This window comes from Denticeps clupeoides, chromosome 11 (genome assembly GCF_900700375.1).
Source record: "Denticeps clupeoides chromosome 11, fDenClu1.1, whole genome shotgun sequence".
Taxonomy (NCBI): domain Eukaryota; kingdom Metazoa; phylum Chordata; class Actinopteri; order Clupeiformes; family Denticipitidae; genus Denticeps; species Denticeps clupeoides.
In genome coordinates, this window is record NC_041717.1 from 20,609,529 (window position 1) to 20,637,456 (window position 27,928).

The 27,928-nt window shown below is 49.1% G+C and overlaps 1 protein-coding gene across 3 annotated transcripts in view; it reads right to left on the minus strand.

Annotated features, from left to right (window-relative positions):
* Positions 1-1,377: 1,377 nt before the first annotated feature.
* Positions 1,378-27,928, minus strand: part of rasgef1ba (RasGEF domain family, member 1Ba) — a 56,160-nt gene continuing 29,609 nt past the window's right edge. The window contains exons 1-14 of one of the 3 annotated variants that reach the window (XM_028995241.1): positions 19,265-19,465; positions 16,005-16,187; positions 15,795-15,917; positions 15,573-15,710; positions 10,839-11,051; positions 10,100-10,174; positions 9,345-9,440; positions 9,110-9,212; positions 7,993-8,072; positions 6,740-6,835; positions 4,126-4,221; positions 3,900-4,023; positions 3,397-3,469; positions 1,378-2,743 (exon numbers count right to left, since the gene is read on the minus strand). In XM_028995241.1, coding sequence (XP_028851074.1) covers positions 2,719-2,743; positions 3,397-3,469; positions 3,900-4,023; positions 4,126-4,221; positions 6,740-6,835; positions 7,993-8,072; positions 9,110-9,212; positions 9,345-9,440; positions 10,100-10,174; positions 10,839-11,051; positions 15,573-15,710; positions 15,795-15,917; positions 16,005-16,181 — 1,419 coding nt within the window. In that variant the 5' untranslated portion in view covers positions 16,182-16,187; positions 19,265-19,465 and the 3' untranslated portion in view covers positions 1,378-2,718. The other 2 variants (XM_028995239.1, XM_028995240.1) reach the window with 2 other exon arrangements.

The window sequence follows — 27,928 nt, forward strand, 5'->3', positions numbered from 1 at the left end:
GTGTTACCCACTAGGCTACTACCACCTTGTTGCTGCTGCTGGGCTGAAGTCTCACGCCTGTCTAAAGGGGAGGGAGGCAGGATGCTTCCAAATGAAGCACATTTCATTCATTCATAATATTGTCAATCCAAGCTCGTTTTGTCATAATTAATCTCTCCTGGGTTGTGTGAAATCGCAGAAAAGCATCGTGGTGATGCTCAGGTTGGAGGGTGGGTGTTGGTACTGGAGCGCAAAATGGACACAGGTGACAAGAAAAGCACAACGCTTGTTTACCTGGTTACCTGGTTACCTGTATGTGTTGGGGGTAGTAGATGGGTAGTAGGTGGGTAGTAGATGGGTGGAACGGCTTGCCAGTCAGTGTCTCTGGCCTTCTGTTAAAGGCCCAGTTCACTTCACTTTGACACAGTGTCAATTATAAAGTCCAGTTTATCACACAGTTAAGCACAGACAGTGTTAAATTCACCGTAGTTAGGCTGTCCTAGTTAGGGTAACGGGCCACTGTAGCACCAATATACTACTACTATAATACTACTATAACCACGTATTTCAGTATCGGTTGTACAATGCCACCGTCTGCCGCTGCTTTTGTTTGTTCTCTCCGAGACACTGAATCAAGCACCCAGACTACTGGCAGACCCCAGTGATCAAACCAGCAAATATATCCTGGTTCCTGACAACTGCTAAACAAGGACATACCATGAAACAAACCAGAGGGTCACCACAGCCACCACCACCGTTACAACTACAGCTTCAGGGATCTTCAAGTGGACCAGTAGCATCATTATGGACACGTAATCTAGACCATGACACTGACTACATCCTGGACTTCTCCAACCCTACAACTGTAGGACTTATTATTATATCATCAACCCTGCACTGACCCCATTTGCAGGCTCACTCTCTGTATCACTCCTTCCCAATGTTTCTTCCTCTCTTTTTTTATTTTTTATGTGGAGTCTTTCCTTGTGTGCAGAAGGGTCAAGTGTGGTGGTGTCAACTGTAAGGCCTGTCAAAGCCCATTGAGACGTACTGTATATAATAAATGTTGTTGTTGTTGGTAGTAGCCTAGTGGGTAAGACACTCGCCTGTGAACCAGAAGACCCAGGTTCAAATCTCACTTACTACCATCGTGTCCCTGAGCAAGACACTTCCCACTTACTCCAGGGGGGGACTGTCCCCTGTAACTACTGGATAAGGGCGTCTGATAAATGGCATAAATGTAAATGTTGAGGGTGTTCGCCCGGGACACCAAACAGGCTAGAACTTCCCCTTAGTCTGATAAATGCCTAACTCTACCTGACGGGGTTCTTGATCGGTCCGTCTCACGCTGTAGGATCAAGCAGAAAAAGAAAAAAAAAAAAAACAGCCAGAGTCCGGTCCAGTCCACATTCTTTTATTGGAATCCATTTGTCTCGAAAAACACAAACAGCGTCATGTCTTCAGGAGTCCCCAATAGCACCTCGACAGCCAAAACACGCACAGCAAGGTAAAGCGTGTGGGGGAAAGCGTATTTACACAGAAAAGTACCTCTCGCTGCGAGGCCAAACTCATGTAGCTTCCTTCGTTATGCCAGTACCTTTCATACAAAGCCTTAATACAAAAATATTAGTCAGGGCAACATCTGGTAGCTAGAAAATATGTTATGTACCTAGTACAAAATAAAATATTCACAGTAAATAACATCAGATTGATTAAGAAGCACAGCTACAGCTAACATAAATTAAAACTATTAATGAAAGAAATAATAATAATAATAATAATAATTAGGTAATAATAATGGGTCTGGGATGTAACTTTGTAAATAAAATGTATTTCCTGCCACTAGATGGCAACGTTGCGCTGCGAGTAAAAACTGCTGACAGGAGGTTGGGGCGGGGCGAGGAGGGGCGAGGCTTGCCGGGGCGGGGCAATAACAGATGCCATGCGGTGCTCGGGGTCTGTATTTGCCCAAGTGACCCGGGGTGACGGCAGGAATGTGGGAACACTTTGTCTTCACGGGAACCGTCCCTGGCTCACGGTGACAGATAAGAGGGTGGGGTGGGGGCGTGGCTTATCTCCTGCACTGGTGGTTTCACAGAGCAGGTAAATGGACCTCCTCGAAAACCCAGACAGTGCTTACGGTCACAGGGTGGGGAGGGGGCTCAAAACATACAGTTATATATTAAAAGTAATAATACATTTACATGGAATTATAACAACACAATTATTAATAGCTCTTAAATGGTGGCATTTTAATGAAGCTGCAGGGTCGACACCAACATCTGGGTGCACAGAACTGCTGTTTTTTTTGTTTTTATTTATTATTACTTAGGTTTGCATGATTCATTTTGAAGAGCGAGTCGGCCAGCCAGCAGCAAACTCCGATAAAGAGGCAAACGTGACGCGTGAGTCAGACAGGAAGCTGTTTACGACGCCCACGCCCGTCTCCCGGTGATACTCAACACCACCGACGGGACAAGATCCACAAACAAGCACCAAAAAAAAAAAATTACAAATTCATACAAAGAGGCGAAAAGCGGTCCTGAAATATCCAGTAAGAAAAGAGAGAACTTTGGGGTCTTCTATATATATACATATACTTGTATGTATATGTATATATAAAAACCCAAATTCTCTAAGGTGAGCAGATTGTCATTTCCCTTCCAAAAACAGGGATACTTGTGACGTCACTCTTCGTTGAGACCAAACAGGACATGGCGGGTCCGGCAGACGTGTCCCCTACACGCGGTTCAGCAGCGACGACCTGCGGCAGTGAAGAAGCAGAGAGCGAGCACATGAAGTCACGTTCTCCACATCCTCCACCATCAACTACTGACTAGGGACCTCGGGGACCTGCAGCATGAACCCCTGTGACCTGGACGTGTTCCTGCATCTACATGCTATCTGCGGTCGGACGTGTCTGATGGGGGGAAGTGTCCTGCCGCGTTATCGTCTGAGGCGGGCAGGACAGGACTGAAGTGGCAGCGAAGTGACAGTGACGTGGACTGGCCTGACACCAGGAAACGTGACTCATGCCAGACACGTACTGAGATGTAGGCCAAAAGCCACCCCTGCACACAGGAACATGGCCCTATCTCTAAACTGGTTCTATTATTATCATCATCACTCATCTATTATATTAATTAACTATATAAATCCTATGGCAACTGTGGTACTCGCCTATGAACCAGAAGAACACAAAGTCCCAGGTTCATACCCCACTTACTACAATTTTGTCCCTGAGCAAGACACTTGACCCCGAGTGTCCCTGTCACTACTGACTGTAACGTGCTCTGGATATTGACGTCTGGTAAATGCCCTAAAAATGTAAATGTGTATCCTGCTCTGCACTTATTCGATTATTTGCACTTGTTGTTGGTTAACTTCCCATCAAAGGCTGCAGGGGTATGGACTGACCTCAGGGACTTCCACCGGTCCTTCTCCATGGTGTTCTCCGGGCCCTCGCTCTCGTAGGACGCCAGGCAGAGAGCTGAGAAAAGGGAGAGAAAGAGAGAGAGACAGAAGAAGAATTGGTTACCGTGGAAACATCCCGTGGAATAAAATGCAGCTCTCCCCAGTCGGGACACATTCCAGCGTCCTTAGTGGGTCCTTCTGAGTTTCGCCACACGCATCAGAAGAGCCCAGAGACACGAGCCTGGAGGCAATGTCGCAACGTTGTGTTACGTTACTGTGCACACTGCGGCCTGTGTAAACACACGCTTATTTGTGGCATCAGTGTGCGACTTTGCATTTGTGTATGTGTGTGTGTGTGTTTGTGTAAGAGTACCTAATAGTGTTTGGAATTTGTCTGACGCATCAATGCATTAAAAAGCATTTTCATGCATTGAGTTTCTGTGGAATGCGTCCTGAAGTGTGTGTGTGTGTGTGTGTGTGTGTGTGTGTGTGTGTGTTTTGCGTACCATCTTCACTGAAGACGGGTGCCGTGAGCAGGTACTGTAGGATCTTGCGGTCCCTCTCGAAGGGACACTCCACCTGCCTCCACGTCATGAACTCGCTGACTTGCTTTGCCAGCTCCCAGAATTTCTGCAGGGGGGTCAAAGAGAAAATAAGTACAAGAATAAACACACACACTCACACACACACTCAGTATCACAAAGCAACAACAGAAAAGTAAAGAAGATTTACCTCGAAGTTGACGTGTCCACTGGGCAGCCGGTTGGCGCATCCCTCGTTCAGGAAGTAGATGTCCTTGATCAGAAGGCTGAAGAATGGAATGACGATCTGAAATGCGAAGAGAAGCGGGACCGTGTCAGGTGACCCCAGGTACAGGCGCCACCCGTCCCCTGCTCGCCCGGCCGGGTTAGGGGGTTTGGGGCGGAGCCCAGACAAAGGAGACAAGAGCTGATGCCAAAAGGTGAGAGGGGGGTGGGGTTTATTGTGTTTATTGTGACGTGGGATTTCGATTAAACCACTAATGCCCCATAAAAATTGGATCGGAAATGAGGTTCAGGAATCACGTTCTTTTTTCCCGAGCTTTAGTGTCTCTGAATTCCTGACAACTGACAGTTTAGTCACATTTTTTTATTGTAAAGTGACACATCACATGTCTGCGTCGTGAACTATGACACGTGTCCAGGTTGGTGGGTCCAGAACATCCATCAAATTACTGCACCGACAACCTTGATCACAAAACATCTACCAGAAACATCTACAGAAAATGAACGTATGTTGGCCGAGGCGGGAGTACACGGTATTCCCGGTGTTTCAATCCCTCGTCGGGGGGATTTTACGTTGCACTCCCCAAACCGGAAAAACGCGTCGGTGTCACAGTGTCACATCGTCACGTGGCGGACAGATTCTGAACAGAAAACAACGTGCGCTGACCTCGCGCGGAGAATAATAAACGGCACGCCCAATCAGCCGTGCAGGGAAATGTCTACAGGCAGCCTCCCTACGACAGCAGCCGCACTAGAAAGCATTCCAGAAAGGGCCGGAACATTCCGTCTCGTGACCCCCTCCCGACCCAGAGTTGCGGCGGCCTGCACGTTCTCCACCAGAGCGGGACTGTTTGTCCATAAACAAACCATCAACAAGAACAGTGATCTGGACAACAGAAGAGGGGCGGTGCTTAATGGTTTGGGTTGGTTAAGAGTTGAGACTAGTTAAGAATTAGCTGAAGTGAAACAGGGCAACAGAGGACACCGTGTACACAACAAAACGTGTCCTCTGCATGTCCTCACCTTCTAGTGAGGCCTAGCTGTTAAGGAAGCGGCCCCGTAATCAGCAGGTTGACGATTCGAATCCCGATCCGCCAAGGTGCCACTGAGGTGCCACTGAGCAAAGCACCGTCCCCACACACTGCTCCCCGGGCGCCTGTCATGGCTGCCCACTGCTCACTCAAGGTGATGGGTTAAATGCAGAGGACAAATTTCACTGTGTGCACCGTGTGCTGTGCTGCTGTGTATCACATGTGACAATCACTTCACTTCACTTTTCTTCTTGGCCAGTGAGCAGTGGGAAGCCATGAAAGGCGCCTGGGGAAGAGTGTGTAGGGACGGTGCCTCAGTGGCACCTCAGTAGGTATACAAACCCACAATCCTAAATTTAATCTTAATCTTAAACTCAGTTGAGCATAACTGGTTGATGGTTTGATGTTTTGAAGTTACAGGGACTGTCCCTGTAACTACTGATTGTAAATCGCTCTGGATAAGAGCGTCTGGTAAATGACGTGAATGTAAATTTAGAGCTATAATTGGGCCTAAAAAGCAGGCCCACCAGGCCCGAGCCCGACAGAATCTGACCCGACAAGTACGGCAACGTGCGCTAGATTACGAGCAAAAGGAAATGTGCAGGTTTAATATACAATCTCCGTCTCACCTCCTCAACATCCATTTTCACATCTCTCTCACGATAATTAAAACGCGGTGGCCGAGAATTGCAAACCAAATTAACATTTCATTTAAAAAAAAAATTTGAATTCAATAACACCGATTCACAACATGATGAACACTTTTTTCCGCGGAACACAGAAAGGATAGGTAGTATAGGCCGTAAGTTCGTGTTTGCTGACCGATCATCCCGAGCCCGACCAAAATGGTAGAAATTGAGCCTGGATCCGACCCGACCTGATGGGACAGTCTCCCTGGAGAAACCTAGGGTTAAGTGTCTTGCTCAGGGACACAATGGTAGTAAGTGGGATTCAAACCCGGGTCTTCTGGTTCATAGGCGAGTGTGTTACCACCATAGGCGAGGCTACCACCACCCTACAGCTCTATGGAGTGCTGGCTGAAGGTCTTGCTGGTGATTCGGCCTCAGCTGACTCGGCTCTTTCCCGTCTGGGTGGGGTGAGGCGCAGACGGCCCGGTGGGAGACCGATGTCTGACCGTAGGAACATTCCGTGATCACGCCATGCTGCTCCTCCCCACCAAAAACAGAACATCGCCGGAGGAAACAGAACATCCCGCTGATGCGGACGACCCGTTTAGTGACCGACCTTTCACCCCAACCCACATTGCATAAGTTTTATTTGGAGGGAGAGCACAGATGGTTCTCCCCACCAACAGACAGCCCGACAGAATCTTCTCTGGGATTTTATCTCTTATCACTTCCATGGTTTAAAGAGCCCCGCTCCAGACCACGCATTTTATGGGAATCATACAGCTGGGAAAGTGGAGGCCAAATGGCGGTAAAAGAACACAGTGGTCTTGTTTGTTGGTCGTAAGGTGATGGCTGACGTTGGAAGTGAGGCGGTTTAGGTTTGATGTGGATTGTAAGTAGGGTTAGCGTGATAAGTGTCTACCTTCTCTCTGCTGCTGTGGGCTGTGATGGATCTCTGATTGGCCCCTCGCAACGCCGTCCTGTAGTTATAGAAATTGCTGGAAGGGTCCATTTGGTGCTAGAAAGAGAAAAAAATATTTCACTCAACATTTCACAGTCTGTTAAAATGTGAAAAATATTTATTTATTCTTTCCAGTGCAGGAAGATCTCAGGCTTGTGTGACCAAACAACACAACATTCTTTGGTGTTTATGGGAACTGGGAAACCCGACCTGACCTACAATCCATCAGAAGCATCACCCAAGCCCCAGGGGCCAGTCTCAGGTGTTTTATCATTTCTCACTTGCGTGCACACACACACACACACACACACACACATCCTCTCAGTGCAGCAGGGGTACGACCCCTTTTATCTCCATGCCTTAGATCTTCAGACAGTAGAAGAGGTATGTGCCCCTCAGGACTCTGATCATGGTTGAGATGAGGTCCAGACCCAACATTAATGTATATTTAAACAGCCATAGTACAATTGCTGCCAAGGCCAGTTTTTCAATCCAATCAAACTGATAAAAGTTCCACTCTTGGGCTACAGCTGGGAAGAGAAGTATATCTAGACGACTCTTAACATAAAAAATGAACTTCGGCTAAGAAAATGGGAACAAGCAGGTGGCTGTGAATCACGTCTGATTCAGTGGCACGAGAGCTGTACGCTTCTCCAGCCTACTGTGGCCGGGATTTAAAAATCTGCCCCTGGGTCCCCCATTTTTTTGCCCATTTTCTGCAATAGAATATGACAGCAAGACACTTAACAATGAGTGTCTCCAGGTCCCGGTCCCTTACTGTCCCTGTAACTACTGGCTGTAAGTCGCTCTGGTTAAGGGCGTCTGGTAAATGCTGTAAATGTAAATGTATAGGGACGGTGGTGGCCGAGCAGGTAAAGAAGTGGACTCGTAACCAAAGGGATGTGGGTTCAAATCCCGACCCGTCACTTTCTTTTCTTAAGTGTGTGTCACTGAATAGGGTGGATAGGGTGGAATAGGGTGAATAAGGTGGTAGTAGCCTAGTGGGTAACACACTCGCCTATGAACCAGAAGACCCGGGTTCGAATCCCACTTACTACCATTGTGTCCCTGAGCAAGACGCTTAACCCTAAATTGCTCCAGGGAGACTGTCCCTGTAACTACTGATTGTAAGTCGCTCTGGATAAGGGCGTCTGATAAATGCTGTAAATGTAAATGTAAATGAACTACGGATCTATCGGTGCGAGCCAACTCACCTCCAGGATGTCAAACTTGGCTGTTTTCACTTTGCCCCAGGTCTTCTTCAGTCTTGACACTGGGCTCATGTTCATCCCAGCTGTGGAAACACACAGAGCCACACAAACTGTGGTCAGAGGTCGGTTTAATCCTACAAAGCTCCTTTTCCCGGCTTCCGATCTTGATTTACTCTCCCACAGACTCCCCGGGGTTCCACACTTCAGTTCCGACTAAAGCGCCACTTCACCGTTACTCAACCCTACACACTCCACAGAGCTACTCTGACCTTAAAGATGATGATGATAACAGACAATCCGGTTTCTGCTCGATTCTGAGGGGAAAATGGGGTTTCGGGAACGTGATATATATTTATATCGTTAACTTTATCGTTATTTTTTTCTCTAAATCGCCACTGATTTTCTATCGAATTCATGCCAGATCAACGCTTCCGGCCTAATATTAAAATTGCTGATCCGAGAACGTTTAAGAAAAGGACTCATGAGCTTCTGATAACAGGAGGAAAAGAAGATTAAATTGCATAACCATTGCATGGCTAATGCTCTAAACCCACACATGCCGGGTAAGAAGACAAAGTGGTTTGGGGACGAGGGACCAGACCGCGGGGCGTCGTATCCTGCCAACAGGTGCAGGGCAGAGACACACGACACTCCTGAAGAGTCGCTCGTTCACTCTCCTCCTTTATTCTCTCCCTTTTATTCTCGGCCGTCCCGGGGGGACGAGGACGGGGGCCGCTTTGTGTGCGCAGTGTCCAAATCTGCACCCGGCACAACAAACACCCCGCCTGTTCTCATGGTCCCTCGCCAAACACTTTAATAATAGCCCTGCGGTCCCCGGAGAGAACGGGGCCGAGTGCGAGGGTCTCCCGAGACTCACGTCCCGGCAGGGACAGCTGGACACACTCTTCCCTTCCCTCGCTCTGGACAACGCCGACCATCTGCCGGAGGCTGCGGTGGGAGCCACGCCCACCCAGCCGCCGCCAGCTGCCTCCCGCGCGAGCAGGCCCCTCCCCATCAGTTCGCTCCGGATGAGGACAACCCTGGATTTACCGAGGTGCCCCCGGTACCCCCAAAACTCGGAAATCTCGGATTAATTGCAGTTTTATGCGCGGACACTCACAGATGATGGCCATGAGGGAGTTGAAGTTGCCGATGTTGAAGCATTCCCGCGCCACGTCGATGAAGAACTCGATCACGCGAGCCCGGTGCTTCTTCTTCACCGCCTGCACAGGACGGAGCAAACAAACCCCGGGGCGATTACCCAGCATTCCACATGCCTTTTAACGATGGACGTTAGCAAACAGGGCCTTGGGACGGGGTCACACAAGGCTCGGGCGTGAAGACCGGGGCCTCACCATGCAGATCTCGGTGGCCACCAGGTAGCTGAGGCGGTTGAACCACTCCACGTACGTCTGCAGGTTGCCGGCTTTCTTATGGCCACCGAAGCAGCTCTGAAACGACAGCAGGCCACCCGTCACCGACGTGGTCCCCAAGCAAGCGTGCCGAGTTCTGAAGGCAGCTTCTTAAAGTATTGTTAAAAAATACATTTACTCAAAAGCGCCATTCATGTTAGAGTGCATCAGATGGAAAGTTTTGCTGGTGATTCTACTAATTGCAATGAATTAGTCATAAAATCCAATGAAAATAGTAAAACCCTGAAGTATTGCGGGAAACTAAAGCGCAATGTAAACAATGTCGTTTTTATGCGCTGCGCCCGCTGACGCAATCCGCCGCGTCTCCCCCGGCCGCATTCCTCGCATTCCGCCGCAGTGAGACATGCGGTGCCGACACAATGGCCGCCGCCGCCCCGGCCGCGCTCCCTTTGACGGGCGGCGGCAGGGCCCGGCAGGGCCCGGCAGAGCACCGCTGCCCGGTTGCTAGGTTATCGCCAGACGGAAGTTTCTTTTCTCCCAGGGTTGGGGTTCCCACCGGGCCGGTGGGTAAAGGACATCTTGGACGAGGTCTCTGTGAAAGACCCTCAAGAGTCAACAGGAGCTGAGCGGGTCCATTATCGCTGTACAGTTTGGGCTTCTTTTTTTTGTTTTTGCCCCGTTCGCCGCGCGTACCGGATGAAATCTCATTACATCGTAACGGACTGTGTCGATCTTACCTTGTCGTTGTCGAGGGGGTCTTTTGGGCCAAAAGCTTGGATGAACTCCTCAGGGCCAATGTAGCTTAATCTCTCCTGGAAGGATGGGGGTTAAAAAGAGAAGAAACGAAAAGTCCGTCAATTCCAATCAACCGGGTCGTCCATCAAATGGCAAGAAGTGCCTGGTCACCTTGAAAAATGATTAATCGTGTTCAGTAACTGGGTCAGGACTCGCAGACCTCAACGCTGGAAAATCAATTGTCTAAACATCAGCCTGTGGGGTCACGTCGGGGCTGAGGGACACTTTATCTATAACTGCTCCACACCGGACCGTGAACTCCATGTCACGTGGCCTTCATCAAACCCCTTCTGTCAGATTTGGCCAACTGAACGGCAGCGTGACACCAAAAAAGTCGATGTAATATTGAGGGATTGAGATTGGGGGATCAAAAAGGTTATTTATGAATACATTAACTGGGTAGTAGTGGCCTAGTGGGTGACACACTCGCCTGTGAACCAGAAGACCCAGGTTCAAACCCCGCTTACTACAACCGTGTCCCTGAGCAGGACACTTAACCCTGAGTGTGTCCAGGGGGGGACTGTCCCTGTAACTGCTGACTGTAAGTCGCTCTGGATAAGAGCGTCTGGTAAATGCCGTAAATGTAAGATGTTTGAAACGTAAGGAGGTTATAACTGGTCACTAATTTGCATATTTTTAAGATTAATGAGTGAAGTGAGTGTAGCGCTCTCGCGCTCTCACCAGCTCGATGTGGGTGAGCTGCTGGGCGAGGGTGAAGGGGTCGCTGCAGAGGCTCAGGACGTCGCGCTGGATGGACTGGGGCTTGGCCTTCAGCACCGCCAGCCGGTCGGTCAGCGTGGCGTTGATCTTGGCGAGCGCCTCCTCGTACTGGCTCAGCGCCGTCAGCTTGCGGATCAGGCCCTGGGTCACCTGCTGCACCGCCTTCCGGTACAACTGCCGAGGAAGGAAGAGGGAAACGCTGCGTCACGCGTCTTGCATGGGCAGATGACATTTTGGACTGAGGCCGCTGCTGAGTGACCGTCTCTGAACGCGCGCATCAGGCAGAAACGTCCTGCTCACTCGGCCGCTTCTGATTGGCCCGCGCGCGGCGGTTGTGTTGAGTAAGAGGAAAAGGGCCGCGCCGCATTACGTAAAACCGGGCCCTCGGTCAGCACGACTGCAACGCGCCCCTTCCCCCCCCCGTGACCCAGGCCAACTCCGCGTCGCAGGACATTAGATAACACGGCCCTGGCACAGCTTTGCGTAACGTCAAAGCGAGGAGGGAGTGGGGGAGTGAAGAAAACGAGCGAGGAGGGCTTCTTTTCACGTCTGCACGATGCCAGCCTGGCATTTACTGCAGTCGGCCCCCCAGGGAGGAAAAATGTGCAAAGGGGGGGGCCAAGCAACCGAACAAAAGAAAGGACAAAATGGACGCAATTCACACTCACTAACGGGACTGTCTTTTAAAGTGAAAGTGAAGTGATTGTCAATTGTGATACACAGCAGCACAGCACACGGTGCACACAACAAACTGTGTCCTCTGTATTTAACCATCACCCTTGGTGAGCAGTGGGCAGCCATGACAGGCACCCGGGGAGCAGTGTGTGGGGACGGTGCTTTGCCTGGTGGCACCTCGGGATTCGAACCGGCAACCTTCTGATTACGGGGCCGCTTCCTTAACCGCTAGGCCGCCACCAACGTGTTAATGTGTGTTTCTAAGGCCAAATCAATGGGTTGAAATCAAACTTGATGCTTGGGTATCGTGCTATGGCAAAAACATTCTAATAAATTAAATGAAGAATTACAAGCCTGCTTTGAAAGTGTAGATATTGAAATTAAAAAAAGAAACCCGAAACTCTGCGTTGTTACTCCCTGTCTCTGCTTCATGCATGCTTTTTGGTGGAGCGGAGATTATGGGCACAGTGGAGGCGCTGGTTGAAAACAAACCCTAAAAAGGCCCCGACATGGGCCGCGAATGTGACCTCGGATCCTAGGAGAGCCCACCCTGCCCCCATGATCCTAAACTCTGCTGAGCCGCTGTGGTCTTGCTGCTTCATGGCCAGATAAGAAGAGCTCCTCCGTACCGAGGCTTTGTGGGCGGCGAGGGCTTCGGCACAGAGAAAGGCTTGGCGCTGGGAGGCCGACCATATGGCGAAGGATGAACGCCGACCTCCAGCAGAGAAGGAAGGGGCTATATTTAGCTAATCCACTCTTGGAGATAACTAGCTGACATTCTCCTGCGGAACGGGGTGCCATTCGCCAAAGCTGCTTGTGGGCCATTTTAACCCTGCCAACGGCGGTCATGACATCCAGACTCATGGCACGATCTCAAGGGCTGAGATGCCCGTTGTTCTGACCAATCCCGTATTGTCACACCATGCCCGTGGCTGGTTCCTGCCCCCATTGCGGCTACTATTATTTGCTGCTCGTATCATTCTGGTTTTATGTCAGCTCCTCTAAAGGTAGCTACATCTGCACTCAGCCTCAAGCCGGACCCACAACTCTGGATCTCGGTTTTGATGGTCGTGGCCCCGCCCTACACATCACATCCTTAATGACAGTGTGTGCAAAGCCAGGCCATAAGAGGCCTGAAGAGCGGTCTGAGGCCGCTCGGAACAGATGTCCTCGCAAGCTATTCCTGGCTTTTCAGCTTCTGCTCAGGGTCGAGGGATCGCTCTGTTGGCCAAAGAGAACACAACTTTCTCCGGGTCAAACAAACGTAGGCCAAAACCAGATGCCCATGACTAAACAATGGGTCTGGCACGTTACACCCAGCCATAGAATGTGTGTCCTTTTAGAAACACCAGCACCTGCCATTTTTAAAACGCCATGTGAACCCACAGCTCATGTACTGTGTTTGGCTCATACGTGACGTTGCTTTCTGGCAGTTCGCAGTCTCTACTGAAAGCACAAATGCAACCAGAAAAATGACCTTATGGGGACAGTGGTGCTTGGAGGAGCCCCCACGGTGGCCAGTTCCGAATGATACTGTACGAAAGCCCTGATTCAGACTGTACCCGGCACCACTCAGTGGTTGGTACTTGTAGTTCACTCATAAAAAGAGTGTAAAGTGACTGGGACTGAGTGACACAGACCTCATTTATCGAGGAGGTGATGGCCTGAAGGCTGCGTGAAAGCAGCTCTTGGGTTTGCTGTTTGTTGAGTCCCACACACTGTGCTAACAGCGATAGCCATCTAGCAGACCAGCATGGCTCATACAAAAGTATGGATTTTTCTGTTATCTCTACACGTGTCCAAATTCAGCAAGAAAGCAGTGACACATTTGTGCTTATCAAACTGAGTCAATTCAGAAGTAACTGGTTAAATTGAATCAGCACACTGTTTCTAACCACGGCAACAGCTAGTTGCTGTCATTATCATGGTAATTATCACGGTTGCCAACTTGTCCTGTCTTTGTTCTCCTCTCTCGTCTTTCCCCCTCGTTTCTACACATTCCCTAAGCATTGTGCTGTGGTACATAATGGACTAATGGAATATAAAGCTTTTTACGTGTTACATTCTTGAGGTTTGGTTCAAATTAGCATTCCTGCATTTCAAGTGGTGTTGAAAAGTGCCCATACTGGCAACGCTCAATCTCTTCTGTCCACATTGAGCTGATGTAACGGACAAACGTTTTTCAGCTAATCACCCGTTAGAGACAACTGTGCTGGTTGTAAGATAAAAGGCGAAAATTACCTGAGTCGGACATCATTATCTGTGAGTGAATAGATTTTAATTTCATCCACACCATGCAAAAGCAGTCAGACCTGGCAACCCTTGATGTAATACCAAATATGAAGGCCTCCTGGCTTCTCTCCTAACCTTAGTATGTATGAAACTCTTGGACAATGATCTCAGATTGTGCGAGTGCTCAGCCACCTAACCTCAGGTTTGTCTTGGTGATTTTTGCAAGCAAAGCTATTGATCCAGCGATCAGAACAGGCTGATGTGATCAATACCTTCACATTCCCAAATGAATCGGGATCAATGCTCCCGCACGGCTCGTCGGCCGTGATCAATACATGCACATCTTTCAGGACGCATGCCTGCGTCCCCCTCCACAGATGTTGCTTGCACGAGCGCACGCCGTCGCACAAGCTGCGTGCCAGTGTGTGGGCGAATGCTGATTCAGTAGTGGCCTGATGGGGAGGGGTTACGGGACCTGGGGTAGGGACCCGGAGAGAAAAGTACAGTTTCAGCAAGAAAAGGCCTACGTAAACGGCAAGGGAGTCCTTTTACCGGTGCTGACAACTTCAGAAAATCCAGACTAACAGTAAAAAAAGTAGATTTACAAATTTAAAGTGTTATCTGGGGGAGAAATATATATATGTGTGTGTGAGTGTGTATGTGTATATATATGTTTTTTTACCCTTCAAATAATCACAGAAATGTCATTCTTAAATCTTTACTATAATAATGTGTGTATATGTGTGTGTGTGTGTGTGTATATATATATATATATTAATTGAGGTTTTCTTTTTTTTTTAACCCTTTAAATAATCACAGAAATGTCATTCTAACATCTTTATTATAGTAAGAAAACCTTTTCGGTTATTCCTGCCACATCCCATCGTTAAAATAGGTCCAGGTCGTCACGGGTTAAAGGCCGAACACTTTAAAGCGCACAGCCGAAAAAACGAAACAAAAAGCGCTTCGGTGAGGAGAGCTAACGCTAAGCCGGCGGCGCCGGAGTCAGCGAGAGCGGAACAATTCAAATGCTGCCTAAGGCCAAGATGCAAAAGCGAACAAAAGCCGCCTGCCGGCCCCCGGCCCCGTCAACAAAAGGGCTTTTAAACTCCCTCCGTCGGGCCCCGTCCGAGCAGATCCAGGGCCAATCCCCCCCGAAATGTGACCTAACCTCCCCTGCACGTGTTTCTCTGAAACATCTCGTTTTAACTTCAGGTCGCCGGGAGTTCTAGTGTAAAAGCGTATAACGTAACGACGTTAAAAGCTACGGCGGTGCAGTCAGCATGCACGAGGTTTGATTCTGTGCACCTCGCGTTTCTGCAGGACCAGTTGAGCGGGAATGAGGGCGTGGCATCTGCCTGTTCTTCTGTAATTAGTGTAACACGCTACTAGCTAGCTACACTCCTGCACGCCCGCTCAGATCCGCAAACGAAACGAGACTAAAAATCCCCTCTTCACGGGGTCTCCGATCCCAGTCGTCCCTGTTCTCCTTTGTTGTCCCTGGCTGGTGGGACAACTTGTCCTGCTCCATTCGACTAGCCGAGACCACCACCACCATTAAGAAGCAGCTGGAAACCCACTTGTTTAGACGAGACTAACACGCACGCACACACACACACTCCAAAAAAAAATCGTCTCGCACTTAACAATTCCCTAGAATGTTCTATTCTTGACAAGTTGGGCCTCTTCGTTTTTTGACTCACAATCTATAGAAACTGAATGAGAATTGCTGGTTTCGTCCTCTCGTAAAGTAAAGTAAAGTAAAGTAAAGTAAAGTAGTGGACCGACCTCGTCGCCACTCGCCAGCCGGTGCGTCAGCTCCTTCAGGCTCCTCATCATCCTCTCGTCCCGGAAGTCGTAGGGGAACGTCTCCGTCCACTCCGTCAGCAGCTGGAGGACCTTGGGCGCGATCTTCCTCAGCCGCGTCTGTGTGGGGGGGGTTAAACAGCGAGAACTTCACCCCGGAACCCTCACGCGTCCGGGCCACCGGCATTCGCGGCGTCGCCGTACCTTGTCCGCCTGCGGGTCGCTGAGCCTCTGCTGCTCCACGCACAGCTGGCGGACCTTGGACATGAGCTCGTGGGGGTGGATGAAGAGGCGCGAGCTGAGCAGGAAGGTGAAGATGTACGTCCTCTGCGGGGAGGAAGCGATACATGGTGTCTTTCTGGAGAAGGAGGGGTGTACGGCGAAGAGAAAAAGAGAGAGGTGTTACCGACTCACATCGGGGTAGTAGTCCACCGTGGGGACCAAGTGTTGAATGAGGGCCTCCAGGGAGCCCGAAACGAGGCTGTTGTCATGGTAATAGAGACCCCCGTAGGCCTCCTCCTTTGTCTGGTAAAGGTTCTTGTTGTAGCCGCTGGTGGGGAACGCGCCAGGGAAGGGCGGCGTTTGAGGCATCTTGTCCTAAAAGAAGGAGAACGACAGTGACATCCCGTTACTTAAAAACCTACGAACCTCGCTAGCGGACCGTAGGGGCGTGCGGGCGGTTCTGCCGACCGACCCCAAGCCGATTCGCTTGCATCATGTTACGCTTGGTGTGTTAAACGGGGAAAAAGAAAAGTGACGTTTACTTGCACAAACTTTTCACTATTTTTACTCCTTGCACAACTTTTCACTTTATACTTTGACTCCCCTCATTTTCCACCCTACCTGCTACACATATTACATAAGTAATATTTGCATATTGGTTCACTTGAATACTTGCAATATTGAGGTCTGTAGCCGCATATCGTACCGTGTATGACTGTGTACGTGAAAAATTTGAATTTGATACGGCAGTTAACCACAAAACAACAATTTCAGATTTCTGGCAGTGTTGCCAGATACGTGCAAAAACGTGTAGAAAGACCAACATGAACCGTATGTATTTGCTAAAGAAACAGACAGATGCGTGAACTGAATTGGGAATCTATTATGAATCGAATCGCGAGCCGACTGGACGGTACAGGTGGCCGACCTGCAACCTTCTCTCGTAAATGCATCTGCTGGACTCGAGGACGTCTCACACACACACTCACACACACACGTGTGACACCGATTTCCACCAGATTTTAATCTCGCTTTGGAGGGGGTGCGGCGGCCTTCCAAGAACAAGAGGAGCCACGCGCTCTAATCCAGCGCTAACGCCACCGGGGCCGCGGGTAGAGTTCCGCTCCCAACAACGTGTCGTCCCCGAGCTCCGGGCTCACGTGGGGGGCCGGCACAGTGCTCCCATTTACGGGCCGGGGCCGCGTACGTGCGCGCCGCTCGGTGAAAAGGACGATTCTTCTCCGCGCCCCATGAGTTCCTGGGTCCTGTGAGGGAGTGCCCCGCGGGCATCATGCTCCAGTGAGGCACGCAGGGAGCGTGTACGTGTGCTGCCCGCCCGTCTCACGTTGACCCCCGCATCTGCCTTTAACCCCCCCAGGCAGTGGAGAGGCGGGCCCTCGGTGCGAACCGCACTGTTATTAAAATGGACGCCGGTACAGAGCACGTGGCAGGCGGCTCCGAGCAAGAAACTACCCTTCATTATAAACACTTGTTACAGCGCCACCTATGGGCAGTGCACCTTTTGTCTAGTGAAGAAGAAAGAAGAAAGTGAAGTGATTGTCACTTCACACAGTGAAGTGCACACAGTGAACCCATCAGCCTTGGTGAGCAGTGGGCAGCCATGACAGGCACCCGGGGAGCAGTGTGTGGGGACGGTGCTTTGCTCAGTGGCACCTCAGTGGCACCTTGGCGGATCGGGATTCGAACCAGCAACCTTCTGATTACGGGGCCGCTTCCTTAACCGCTAGTCCACCACTGGCCCACTGTCTAGACTGTGAGTGTAAGAGGACACCACTTTTACACTTTGTTTGGTAGCAGCCTAGCGGGTAACACACTCGCCTATGAACCAGAAGACCCAGGTTCAAATCCTGAGTGTCTCCAGGGGGGGACTGTCCCTGTAACTACTGATTGTAAATGCCGTAAATTGTGTGTAAATTGTGTGCGCCCACCGGTCCTTTCTGCACGTTTACGCCGTGGACAGAGAGTGAAGGGACGAGAGGAGAAGCTGCTCTGCTGGGACATGCGGCAGCACAATGGGGGCATTGAGGAACCTCGGCACGGGTCGAAAAGAAACCCCCGAAACAAAGAGGCACCCCGGCGCCCGCCTGCCTATTGAGCCGAGGCATTCAGGACACGGCGGATCAGTGCTGGCATCGCGCGGCCCGGCCGGCGAGCCGGGGTCCCTCGTTAGCATGAGAATGGCCGGGGCGACGGAGTCAGAGCCGGGCCCGCCGCATCTGCCGCGCCATGTGTCGCTCCGTTTCAGCACGTCGGGGCGGGAATAATCAATGTCAGGAGTGTCAGTGCGGAGATGCTCTCTGTTACACGTCTCTGTGGGTCCACCGACCCCAAATGGTCTCCAGAAGGTCCCCACGGCACGTACACTGGGACGCATTGTAATGCGCTGATCAATACCCAGCTGCCCTGCTAAGATGCCCCTGGGCAGCAGAGCGAGGGCCGAGCGCCAGCCAACAGGCGTGGCCATGTTTACACTTCCACCGGGACGGCGCGGTGGGGGGACGCGAGGGCGGACACACTCGTTTCAGAAGGTCCGCTCCGGTTCTGGAGGACTTCAGGTGAATCATTACAGGAACGCGAGCCTCCCACACCGGAAGGCAGGCCCAGGGAGCGAGGGGGCCGTAAAGCTGACGACAGGAAGGGAGAGGACGTTCCCGCGGCCCGGTGGGTGCCTGCTGGGTGGGTGGGTGCCCCGCCCACTCACCTCTGCGGACGCCCCTCAGCAGCTGCCTTCCTTCACTTCATCACGGTTCAACCTGGCAACACAGCGCCCAGGCCTCCGTCTCTATATTACATTACCAGGTGGCTGGGCGCCACCGGTTACTTACGCCCCAATAACTCATATGGGGGGGGCTGGGTTTGCATGAATTATTTACCCACGTTGCTCACATAAAACCCTTTTACCAGACAGTCTCGTGCGAGAAAAGGAAAGGAATAATGAGGAAATAGGTGAGCCGTAGACCTTCGCCTGAGGGATTATCCCCGGGACTTATCCTAGAATGACTTGAGGGAAGACTGGAATCCACTTAACAAGTGGAAAAGTACGCATTAAAAATAACTTCATAAAATAAAACAATAAAAGATGCTGAAAAATCAACACGTTTCCAGATGTCCCATGAGCCTCAAACACAGTATCAACAAAAGCGTTTTATAATAATAATCATCATAATAATAACCAGCACCATTATAGTCAAAGCAGCAACAACTGTAATTATTATCATTACTATTGTTGTCATTGTTATTATTATTATTCGCTCAATCATAAGAACCATATTCGCCAAGCTTCTTATTTTGAACAATACCTGATATAATAATAATAATTATTATTATTATTATCATTCATAAGACCTGCTGCAGGTTTTAGATTTTTTTTTCATTGATTTACTGCTGAAGAGTTTATTATAAAAATATAAGTGAAGCGCGTTATTACTTACCTCTAACGTGAATATCCGCCGCAGATGAAAAATAATAAATTACTGTAGCAGTAAACCGCGCCTGTGAAATTATTTCCAGCGACAGGCTGTTTCAGGCGCGCATCCTCCGGGCGCGCTTTTTATATCCCGACGGCGACAGAAACCGGCGACAACGACCGTGCCGCGCCGCTCCGCTCCGCTGCCACCACTACCGCAGAACCGGCCGCGCCGCGCTCCTACCGCGGCCGCCAGCCAATCAGAGAGGAGACGAGGGGCGAGGGGCGTGTCTTCCGCCCAGCTCGGGCTGCCAGCTCAGGCAAAAATCAGCCACTTTACCCAGTGCTGTAATAAAACCCGAGATCATTGTAACGAACGTGGTTTGGCGTAAAATGTTTATCGACTGGATTTATTTTCTCATGACAAAGATCTGAAAGCTTATATTACAGCGACTTGTTCCTGTCAGAATTGTCGTGCTCTGGGATTCGGCAATTAGTGTAGATAAGATCTGGCAACACAGACTCCAACACACACACACACACACACACACACATACAGATTATCACGCTGGCTGGAGTCTGACCACCAAATTAGTAATTTCTTTATACATACGGGGACATTTTCAGTAAAGTACAAGCAGGGTGGGATATGTAGTTTATTATGAACAGCGGAAGTAAGTGATGTGGACGATGAACGAGTGACCTGCAGCGATCTGCATAACGAAACCTCGCTCCGCGGGACGCCGTTTCGTCCAACACGTCTTTAGTCTCGTGGTGTCGAGGTTTCGGGGATGTGACACGTTGCGGCCCACAAAAGGGAGGTGGCCGCACATTTGCATCCATTGATCGCCAGTATCTGCACACCACAGAATAAAACGGGTCCCTGGACGGGCGATGCAACGCTGAGAAAGAAGAGTTCCACGTTTTCCAGCTGAGGAAATGGAGGATGTCACACTGTCACCGCGGGTCACCAAAAGTCTGGCTTTGTTACGGGCAATTTGCACGTCTGTGCGAAGTGGGCTGTCATTGAACCGCAGGCCAAACAAAAAAGGGGACTGAACTAATTCTGGGTTGCGCCTCATTAGTACCAGTTAGTGGTTTATTACGGACATCTTCCAATACAAGTGTGTTATTCTCAGAACATGTAGACACAACGGAAGTCTATCGTTCTCACCAAAAAAAACAAAGCTTTTAAAACGTACCCGGAGAGAGGGAGCAGTTTTCAGGCATAAATTCAGTAGGAAAATGAGCACATCATCTGCAGGACGAATGAAGCTCAATTAAACCATTAAACACAAAAAAAGCACTTTTCTGTTTGATATAAGCTGCCATTGAAAAGTCTGGACGCCCCTACTCGGAACGGAGCTGTTCTGAAGAAGCATATTTCATATTTGTTGTATGAAAGTGAAGTATGTTTGATGAATCTGTTTTTTTTCTTCTTTTTACCTTCATGGTTGCTTTGTTCTCCATCGTCATCAACAAAAGCCGCTTGATGAGACGCTCATTAACATGAGCGGATAAAGTGTTCAGTATAAAACCTTCAGGACTGTTGGAAACCGTCCCTGAGAGCGTGAAACGCTGCCATCGCGGCAAAAGCTCCCTGATTCGGAGAGACGTAAATCTTCAATTTCTTCGAGTCCCAAATTCGCAGAGGTGCCACTGAGCAAAGCACCATCCCCACAGACTCCTCCTGTGGACACATTTTGTTGTGTCACCGTGTGCTGTGCTGTGCATGACAATCACTTCACTTTCATAATCCCTCAATCCATCTTCAGTTTTATTCTATAACGTAAAAAGTGCAAGACTCTTGAGATTCTGGAGCCACCGAGATTGATATGACTGATGTCTGGGGACCTGTTGTGTACACCTCTTGGTAGACTTGTGGCTGCTTTCTAACTTTATGAGGCATCTTTTTTGTCTTGAATTAAGAATGTTCATTTGTTTATTATAGATACATAGAAAAAGACATGCTTACATGGCTGATATTTGACACGGTTGTAGACTGGCAGTAATTAAGACGCCATCGTCACTCTGATCTCATTAGCTCTGCGCAGCTCTGGGCGACAGAGGAAAAGCCCGCCGTGGTGACACATGGTGATGACACACCATCATGGACACATCACACGTGCCCGTGACACACACACCCACCGCCAAAGTGTCTGTCCACGGCCAGAAAAGCTGAAGACGACAGCTAAGCCTTTCCAGGCTCCGAAGTCACTGTGGCGTAGAAACATGATGTCTCTGCAGAGACCTCAGACAAACGGTAAAATGTTGTCAGCATAGCCACATCGGAGGGAGAGAAAGAGGTCACATGGGTTACGCAACGCGACAAGGACGGAGAGGCTCGAAGATCTGACCCCAATCCATCTCAAAGCTGCCCATTCAACCCAGGCGTCTCAAAATAAATGCTGTACCAGAAGCAGTTCGGGCCTAATCAGCTGCTACAGAAAGCAGGGCATGCTTCCATTCGCCCCCCACAACATTAAAACCAAATGCCAGCTCTGGCTACTGAAGGTGTCCAAGGTTGTGGGATGGGGTCTCCATGGATCAGAACATCACAACGTGCCTCAAAAACTGAGAGACCAGAAACATTTAAATGGCCACACTGACCAGCGGTGTTGGAGAACTAACAAGCGCTTCAATGCCAAAGGCTACGAATATCAAACGTGAAATTCTCCTTTTTTTAAAAAAACGTCCTCAGCCCCCCAGAGCTCGCCATTTCAGCAAGAGCAGGAGATGGGCCTGGTCCAAAAAACGAATCTCGTATAATTCGTATAATTAACACAGGGGGTGTTTAAATTGCAGCTCATTCTCACTTCAGGTGCTTCAGTTGCTGAGAGATGGAATGGGTAGACTTTGTTCTTATTTTTAATTTTTGGGTTTTTTTGTGGGGTGTTTTGCGCGTTTTGCCAACCGCGTTGGCTTTCGGATAGGCACGTCTGAGGAGCGCATCCACCGCCAGGCCCCTCCGTGTTGCTGAAAGAGGTCGGTGTGCCCGAGAGCTGAGGAAGCCTCGCAGAGGAGATAATTATGTCACCACAGTGCACAGGAGGAGGGAAATATCAAGCGCAGCAGCCGCCGCTGCCTCCTGCTCACGAAAATGTTTACTGGGAAAATCTATGGCGGGTAAATCTGGGTTGATGGGCATTAAACAGGACCCTCTACATTCTCCTTCCTAAATATTTTAACCAACTAACTATACATTCATCTCCCGAAATGTTTTGACTAACTAACTAACTAACTAATGTTGTTAAAGGTCCCCTATTATGAAAATTTGACCTTAACATTAATATGAGTCCCCTTAGTCTGTCCATGTTCCTCCGGTGGGTAGAAATGGCATAAAGAGGAGTAAAGAGTGTTTCGGTCGTTCTGCTTCACCGTTCGGAGAGTGGCAGCTCAGACGGTCGGATCTGGAATTTGTCCCTTTATGTCCTCATAAGGGGAAAGGTTCCCTCCCCTTTGATTTTTCCACCCCTCCCCTAAAACATTATTTTTTTTGCTTTTGGCCCCGGACTGGCTGCATTACATAGGCGGAAAGGGTTTGCGTTCAGGTCTGCTGCGTTCCAGCAGGTTCCAGAGCCCTCGCCCCCGCTCAGATATTGCATCATGAGATTGACCTCCCAGAGCAAGTGCAAGATGGCACAATTCCAGAACTCGTTGGAGAGCCAATAATCATTTGGAGCAATTAAGATTCCGTTTAAAACCCAAGGAATCAGCACCACAGACATCAATTACCACTGACTAAAAGTAGAATGGCTAAAGTAGAACTGAATATAATAAATAAAAGGGTATAGCACTGTTTCAGTGTTCAATTATGACAATGCATCAAATATTGTTCTGCATGTTTATTGTACGTCAAGTTACTCCTGCATGCATGCGACCCAAAGCTGACCTAGATGCTCCACCCATGCTCCACAATTCCCTTTCTGGACCTGGAAGTGACAGGAATATGCAGAGGTTGCATTGCCTTCAGAAATAACCCTAACAACATGCATCTCATTTATGAAAACACGCAGAGCCATAAATCTGCCCAGTTCACAGCTCAACATGGTATCCATTTGCAAACAGCTAAATTGTTTGACTGTTGTTTTGGTGTGATCAACCAAAGAAAAAGAGGGGCTATCGCCAGAGTCATATATCCATCAGTCGATAAATGAATTCCCATCCTGTGCTTGTGTCCTGGGAGTCTAATTAACCTGATTAAATGTCCTAGTCGAGGCGAAGCTGCATGGAAATGCGCCACGGTTCGGGGCTTTGGGGGAAATCTCTGAGGCCCTCTTTCAAAGCATCGCAGCCCCGCCCCATTTCAAACGTTCTGCGGACCAGTAATAATAATTCACGGCGGAGGCCCTGCTCTCTGCGCACTAATGCACGCCTCAACGCTTAACAGAGTGTTTTTGAAGGCGCCTTGGCCCACATTAGCGCTGGTAAACTGACACCAGGCCACACACGTGGCCCCAATGTGCCGTCAATCACGGCCCCCCACTGATCGGGGCCATGTGGAGGAGGTCTGGTCGGGCCCCTGAAATAACAAAGCCAACTGTCTTTATGCTTGGTTTCAGACATTTTGCGGGAAATCGAGGTCATCGATGATGCTCCATGGGCTGTTACAACAATTTGCTCATTACAGGGTGACAAAAGTTAAAATCAAAATGAATGGCCTGATCCTCGTTTTTTAGCAAAGACACAGTATCCAGTTCGAGATTACTAGATGACCTCCTCATTGCTGCTGTGTCCTCATTCTCCTCAGCTGGTTTTGACACGGTTTCTCATTCCGTCTAACCAAATACTCTGCGTTCATGGGTACAGCCCTCACCTCGCTCCTCCTCCTCTTTCCTTCGGCTGCTCTGGTTGTCCGCACACAGGACCTGGTAAAAGCCCTTTAGGACCAGTACCAATAAATACACTGTCACCTGCATAACAGAACACATTGCATCCCCCCACCGGTTCCAGTCAACCAGGGTGTACCTCAGGGTTCTGTGCTGGGACCTCAACATACTCTTCATTCCCCAATATAAACTAAATGTTCATTGCTATGCAGATGATACTCAGTTGTAGCTCAGTGTGTAATACAACCTAGCCTGACACATCCAATTATCGATCATTAACGGCATGATTGATGGGAAGTTTTCTGCAATAAAAGATACAAGTTGTTCAGAAATAGATCACACTGAAACCACCAGAAAAACATCTGAAGTGAAAAGTTCCAGGCCGAGCTCAGATTCGTGTCTTTAAAAGGATAATTAATTTTGTGGAAAAAGTGAAGTGAACCTAGACCGGCACTTCGGCTCGCGTAAATACAAGACAGTCTCACCTAAGATCGAACCTCTTCACTCGCAAGCCTTGCCAAAAGTGACACCAGAGAGGAGAAAGCACCCTTGTTCCAGAGATGGGTAGTGCGATGGGGATATGAACATGAGAGTTCGTGCCAGGAAGGAATCTGAGAGTTTCAGTCGGACCCTCCTGCTACAAAAAAAGCCGTGTGTGGCAGAACGCCACCGAAGAACATAAAGGTTCTTTCAACCTGTCCGTGTTGGAAAAAACCCTGGAGAGTGCAAAGCGTTGATGGTTTCAGTCGTCAAGATTGAAGGGGATGTTTTCGCCTTTTTTTTTTTTTTTTTAGTATCTCGTCTCAAGTTCGTTTTTTCAGAACGACAAGAGTGAAGATTGTTTTCTCTCGTACACACACTTGTACCTGTGTCACAAGCACGTCCCTCTGCGTGCTGCTGCTCATTTAAGAACATCTGGGCACCCTAAACACACACTGAGGCCTTTAATTATCCTACTTCACCTGAACTAAAGAGTGCAAAGAGCACAAGCACACACACACACACACACACACACACACACACACAGGGCAATAATCTATCAGCAGGTCATCTGTCCAGACAGTCGCCACGGCCAGACCTGCTGACAGTTTAATGGCCTTTAATAAACACACCGATGGCCTGCAGAGCTGCACGGGTGGAGGAGGGGGGTTGTGGGGACACCGGAAAAAAAAACAACGGATAAAAACTTTTCTAAAAACTTTTAGAAGTAGTTTAAATTTAATAAATCAATCGAAAAACATTAGAAACCATTTAAACAAATGAATGAATGAATGAATGAATGCCTATAATTAAAGAAACTCCTGTAATGCAAACACGTATGTAGGACATAATGTCACGACTGCGTGCTGACGGGGGAGGGAAGCGCAGAAGCAGGAAATGCTGGGAAGGGTTTTTATTATAAAATAAACAATAAACACAAATAAAGAATGGCGCGGTGGCCAAAAACGGGAAATAAAGGGGAACAACACAAACAAACCCGCAGGCGTGTGGCGATTGCCAGAACTCAAAAATACACCTTTAACATAAACAGGTCAAGTTCGTACACAGAGTTCACGAAAATGGCGTCCCTCCCGAAGGGGCGGACATCTGCGGTTTTTAAGCGCTGTCAGGATTGGGTACAGGTGATAAGCACAGCAGCAGTCAATCCTGACACATAAAATACAGGATAAAGTGAATAGTGCGAGACGTTCTGCAGAGCTATACACACGAGGACGCATGTGGATGAGAGCAGGTAAATAAGTGCACGTTATGTAGATATTGCACAGTAATGATGGTCATATGAAGGCAGAAGAAGATAATATATACAGATATTAATATATATTATGCAGTCAGTGCATCTGAGAGTTCAGATCGGTAATGGAAAACTCTTCTTTTTGTCTCTGTCGTGAAGCACCTTCCCGAGGTCCAACAGGTCCGACAAATTGACACCCGGGTGGGACAGGTCTTTACTACTCTCCCCGTCTGCCGTGCTGCGGTGTGGTACGTCAGCAGGCCCTCGGCGGACGAGCCGCGGGTATGTGCTCGGTACGATGACTTGAAGCGGTGCTGGGGGACACAAGTCGTTTCCAAAGAAAAGCCACGTTGTGAAAGTCACGCACGTTCACACCCCTTCCGTTGCGCTGCACCTCCAGTACGTTCCTGTTCTAGGGAAAGGCGTCGGCTGGTTACAGCTCACAGAAGAGACCAGTCACGTAACCAGAAGAACGGGGACTCTGGACATCGGTTATTGGCACAGCTGAAGTAAACACAGATGTCGATGGTTTGTGGCATGAATGAGCATGAATGTGTGTGTGTGTGTGTGTGTGTTGGAGGAAGCGGACATTATTAGCAGCAGCAGCTGGGACACTCTGGGAAAAGCAGGAAGCTGCGAGCGGCGACACCCAGACGAGCTCTCTGGGCAGCCGGCGCCCATCCCATCACACGCCAGACCTCCGTCTCCAGTCTGGCCCCGCCCCCCCTTTAGACCCAGCATCTGAACCAATCATTTCAGGTCCATCCTTTACATTGCATTGAAGTGATTACTGTCATTATTCCGATTATTGGATTGAATATATCTACATATGACTGTTGTATGTTGTACTGCGTGACGTTTTTCACGTTTGATTGGCTGAAGCTGTAAACTGGAGGGGCTTCTGCTAATTACAGGCCCAGTGCGTCTGGACTTATGTAGGGTAAAGTGCGTTAAGTGTTTAACAGCGGTGTTTGAACTCATGGCTCATGTCAGTTGGTGATATTTTTGCTTAAAACCACTAGTCTAACTGTTCCACATTACCAGCCTTATAATGAGAGCTTTGAAGTTTTTTTATTTCCTAATATATATATTTATATGTATATGTATATGTATATATATATATGTGTGTGTGTGTGTGTGTGTGTGTGTGTTCGTGTATTAAAATCCTCACAATGCTGAATTCGTGGCAAAAGTACATGTTGAAATCCTGAAAAAGAAATTTACTTTACCGCCATTGTTGCTAGTGGGTTGGAAATCACAGAGACTATAATGACATTAACAATGAAACCACACTGTGTCTACAATACAGTCTTAAAATGTGTATATTATAAAAGACTTTAGCATCATCCTTGGCTTTCCTGGCACCACAAACGTAAGCCGTATTCCTTTTTTATGGCGGCCCTTGCACAGGAACTGGACGGTGATGGCTGACAATATCAGAACCTGTTAAACTGGCGGACAAATCCAAAAAAACGCATGAAGACGGACACCGATTTGGCCGAAGTTGCCTAAAAGCGGTGGAAAAGGACCCAAACCAGAACCCCCGGGGCACAACTGGTTCCTGCCATTTCCTGTTTTCCGCAGCCTCTTCCCAGCCCACTTCCCGCCACCTCCACCTCCGCCGTTGCAACAAACGGGCCATCGTCACCTCAGGGAGGCAGCCCACCACTTTGTCCCGGACAGACTGTTCACTCCCAGCCGGGCCAATTTTAGCCGCATTCCTCGGGCACCAGGACCCCTGCGCTCACGCACGCGGTTCAGGCCACCGCCGCACACGTAGCTCCATACGTCATGCCAGGCCTCATACACACCTTTGGCAACATTCCGATTATGGGTCCCCTTCCTTACCCGCCAGGCCACCACTGGGCCAGTTCTGGCCAACAACAGACATGGTTGAGGCATGAAACGAAACAGATTTCTTGCAAACTTCCTCTTTGAAAACATGTAAAGCATTTCTTTCTTTCTTTCTTTCTTTCTTTCTTTCTTTCTTTCTTTCTTTCTTTCTTTCTTTCTTTTTTTGGACCTGCTCGCTATTCTGCCCCTAGTGGTGCCAATCCAGTGGTGCTGCTCGATTCTGCAAGAACAGAGACGAATTTCAAGCCCATGCTGTCCATTGATCAGATGGGTT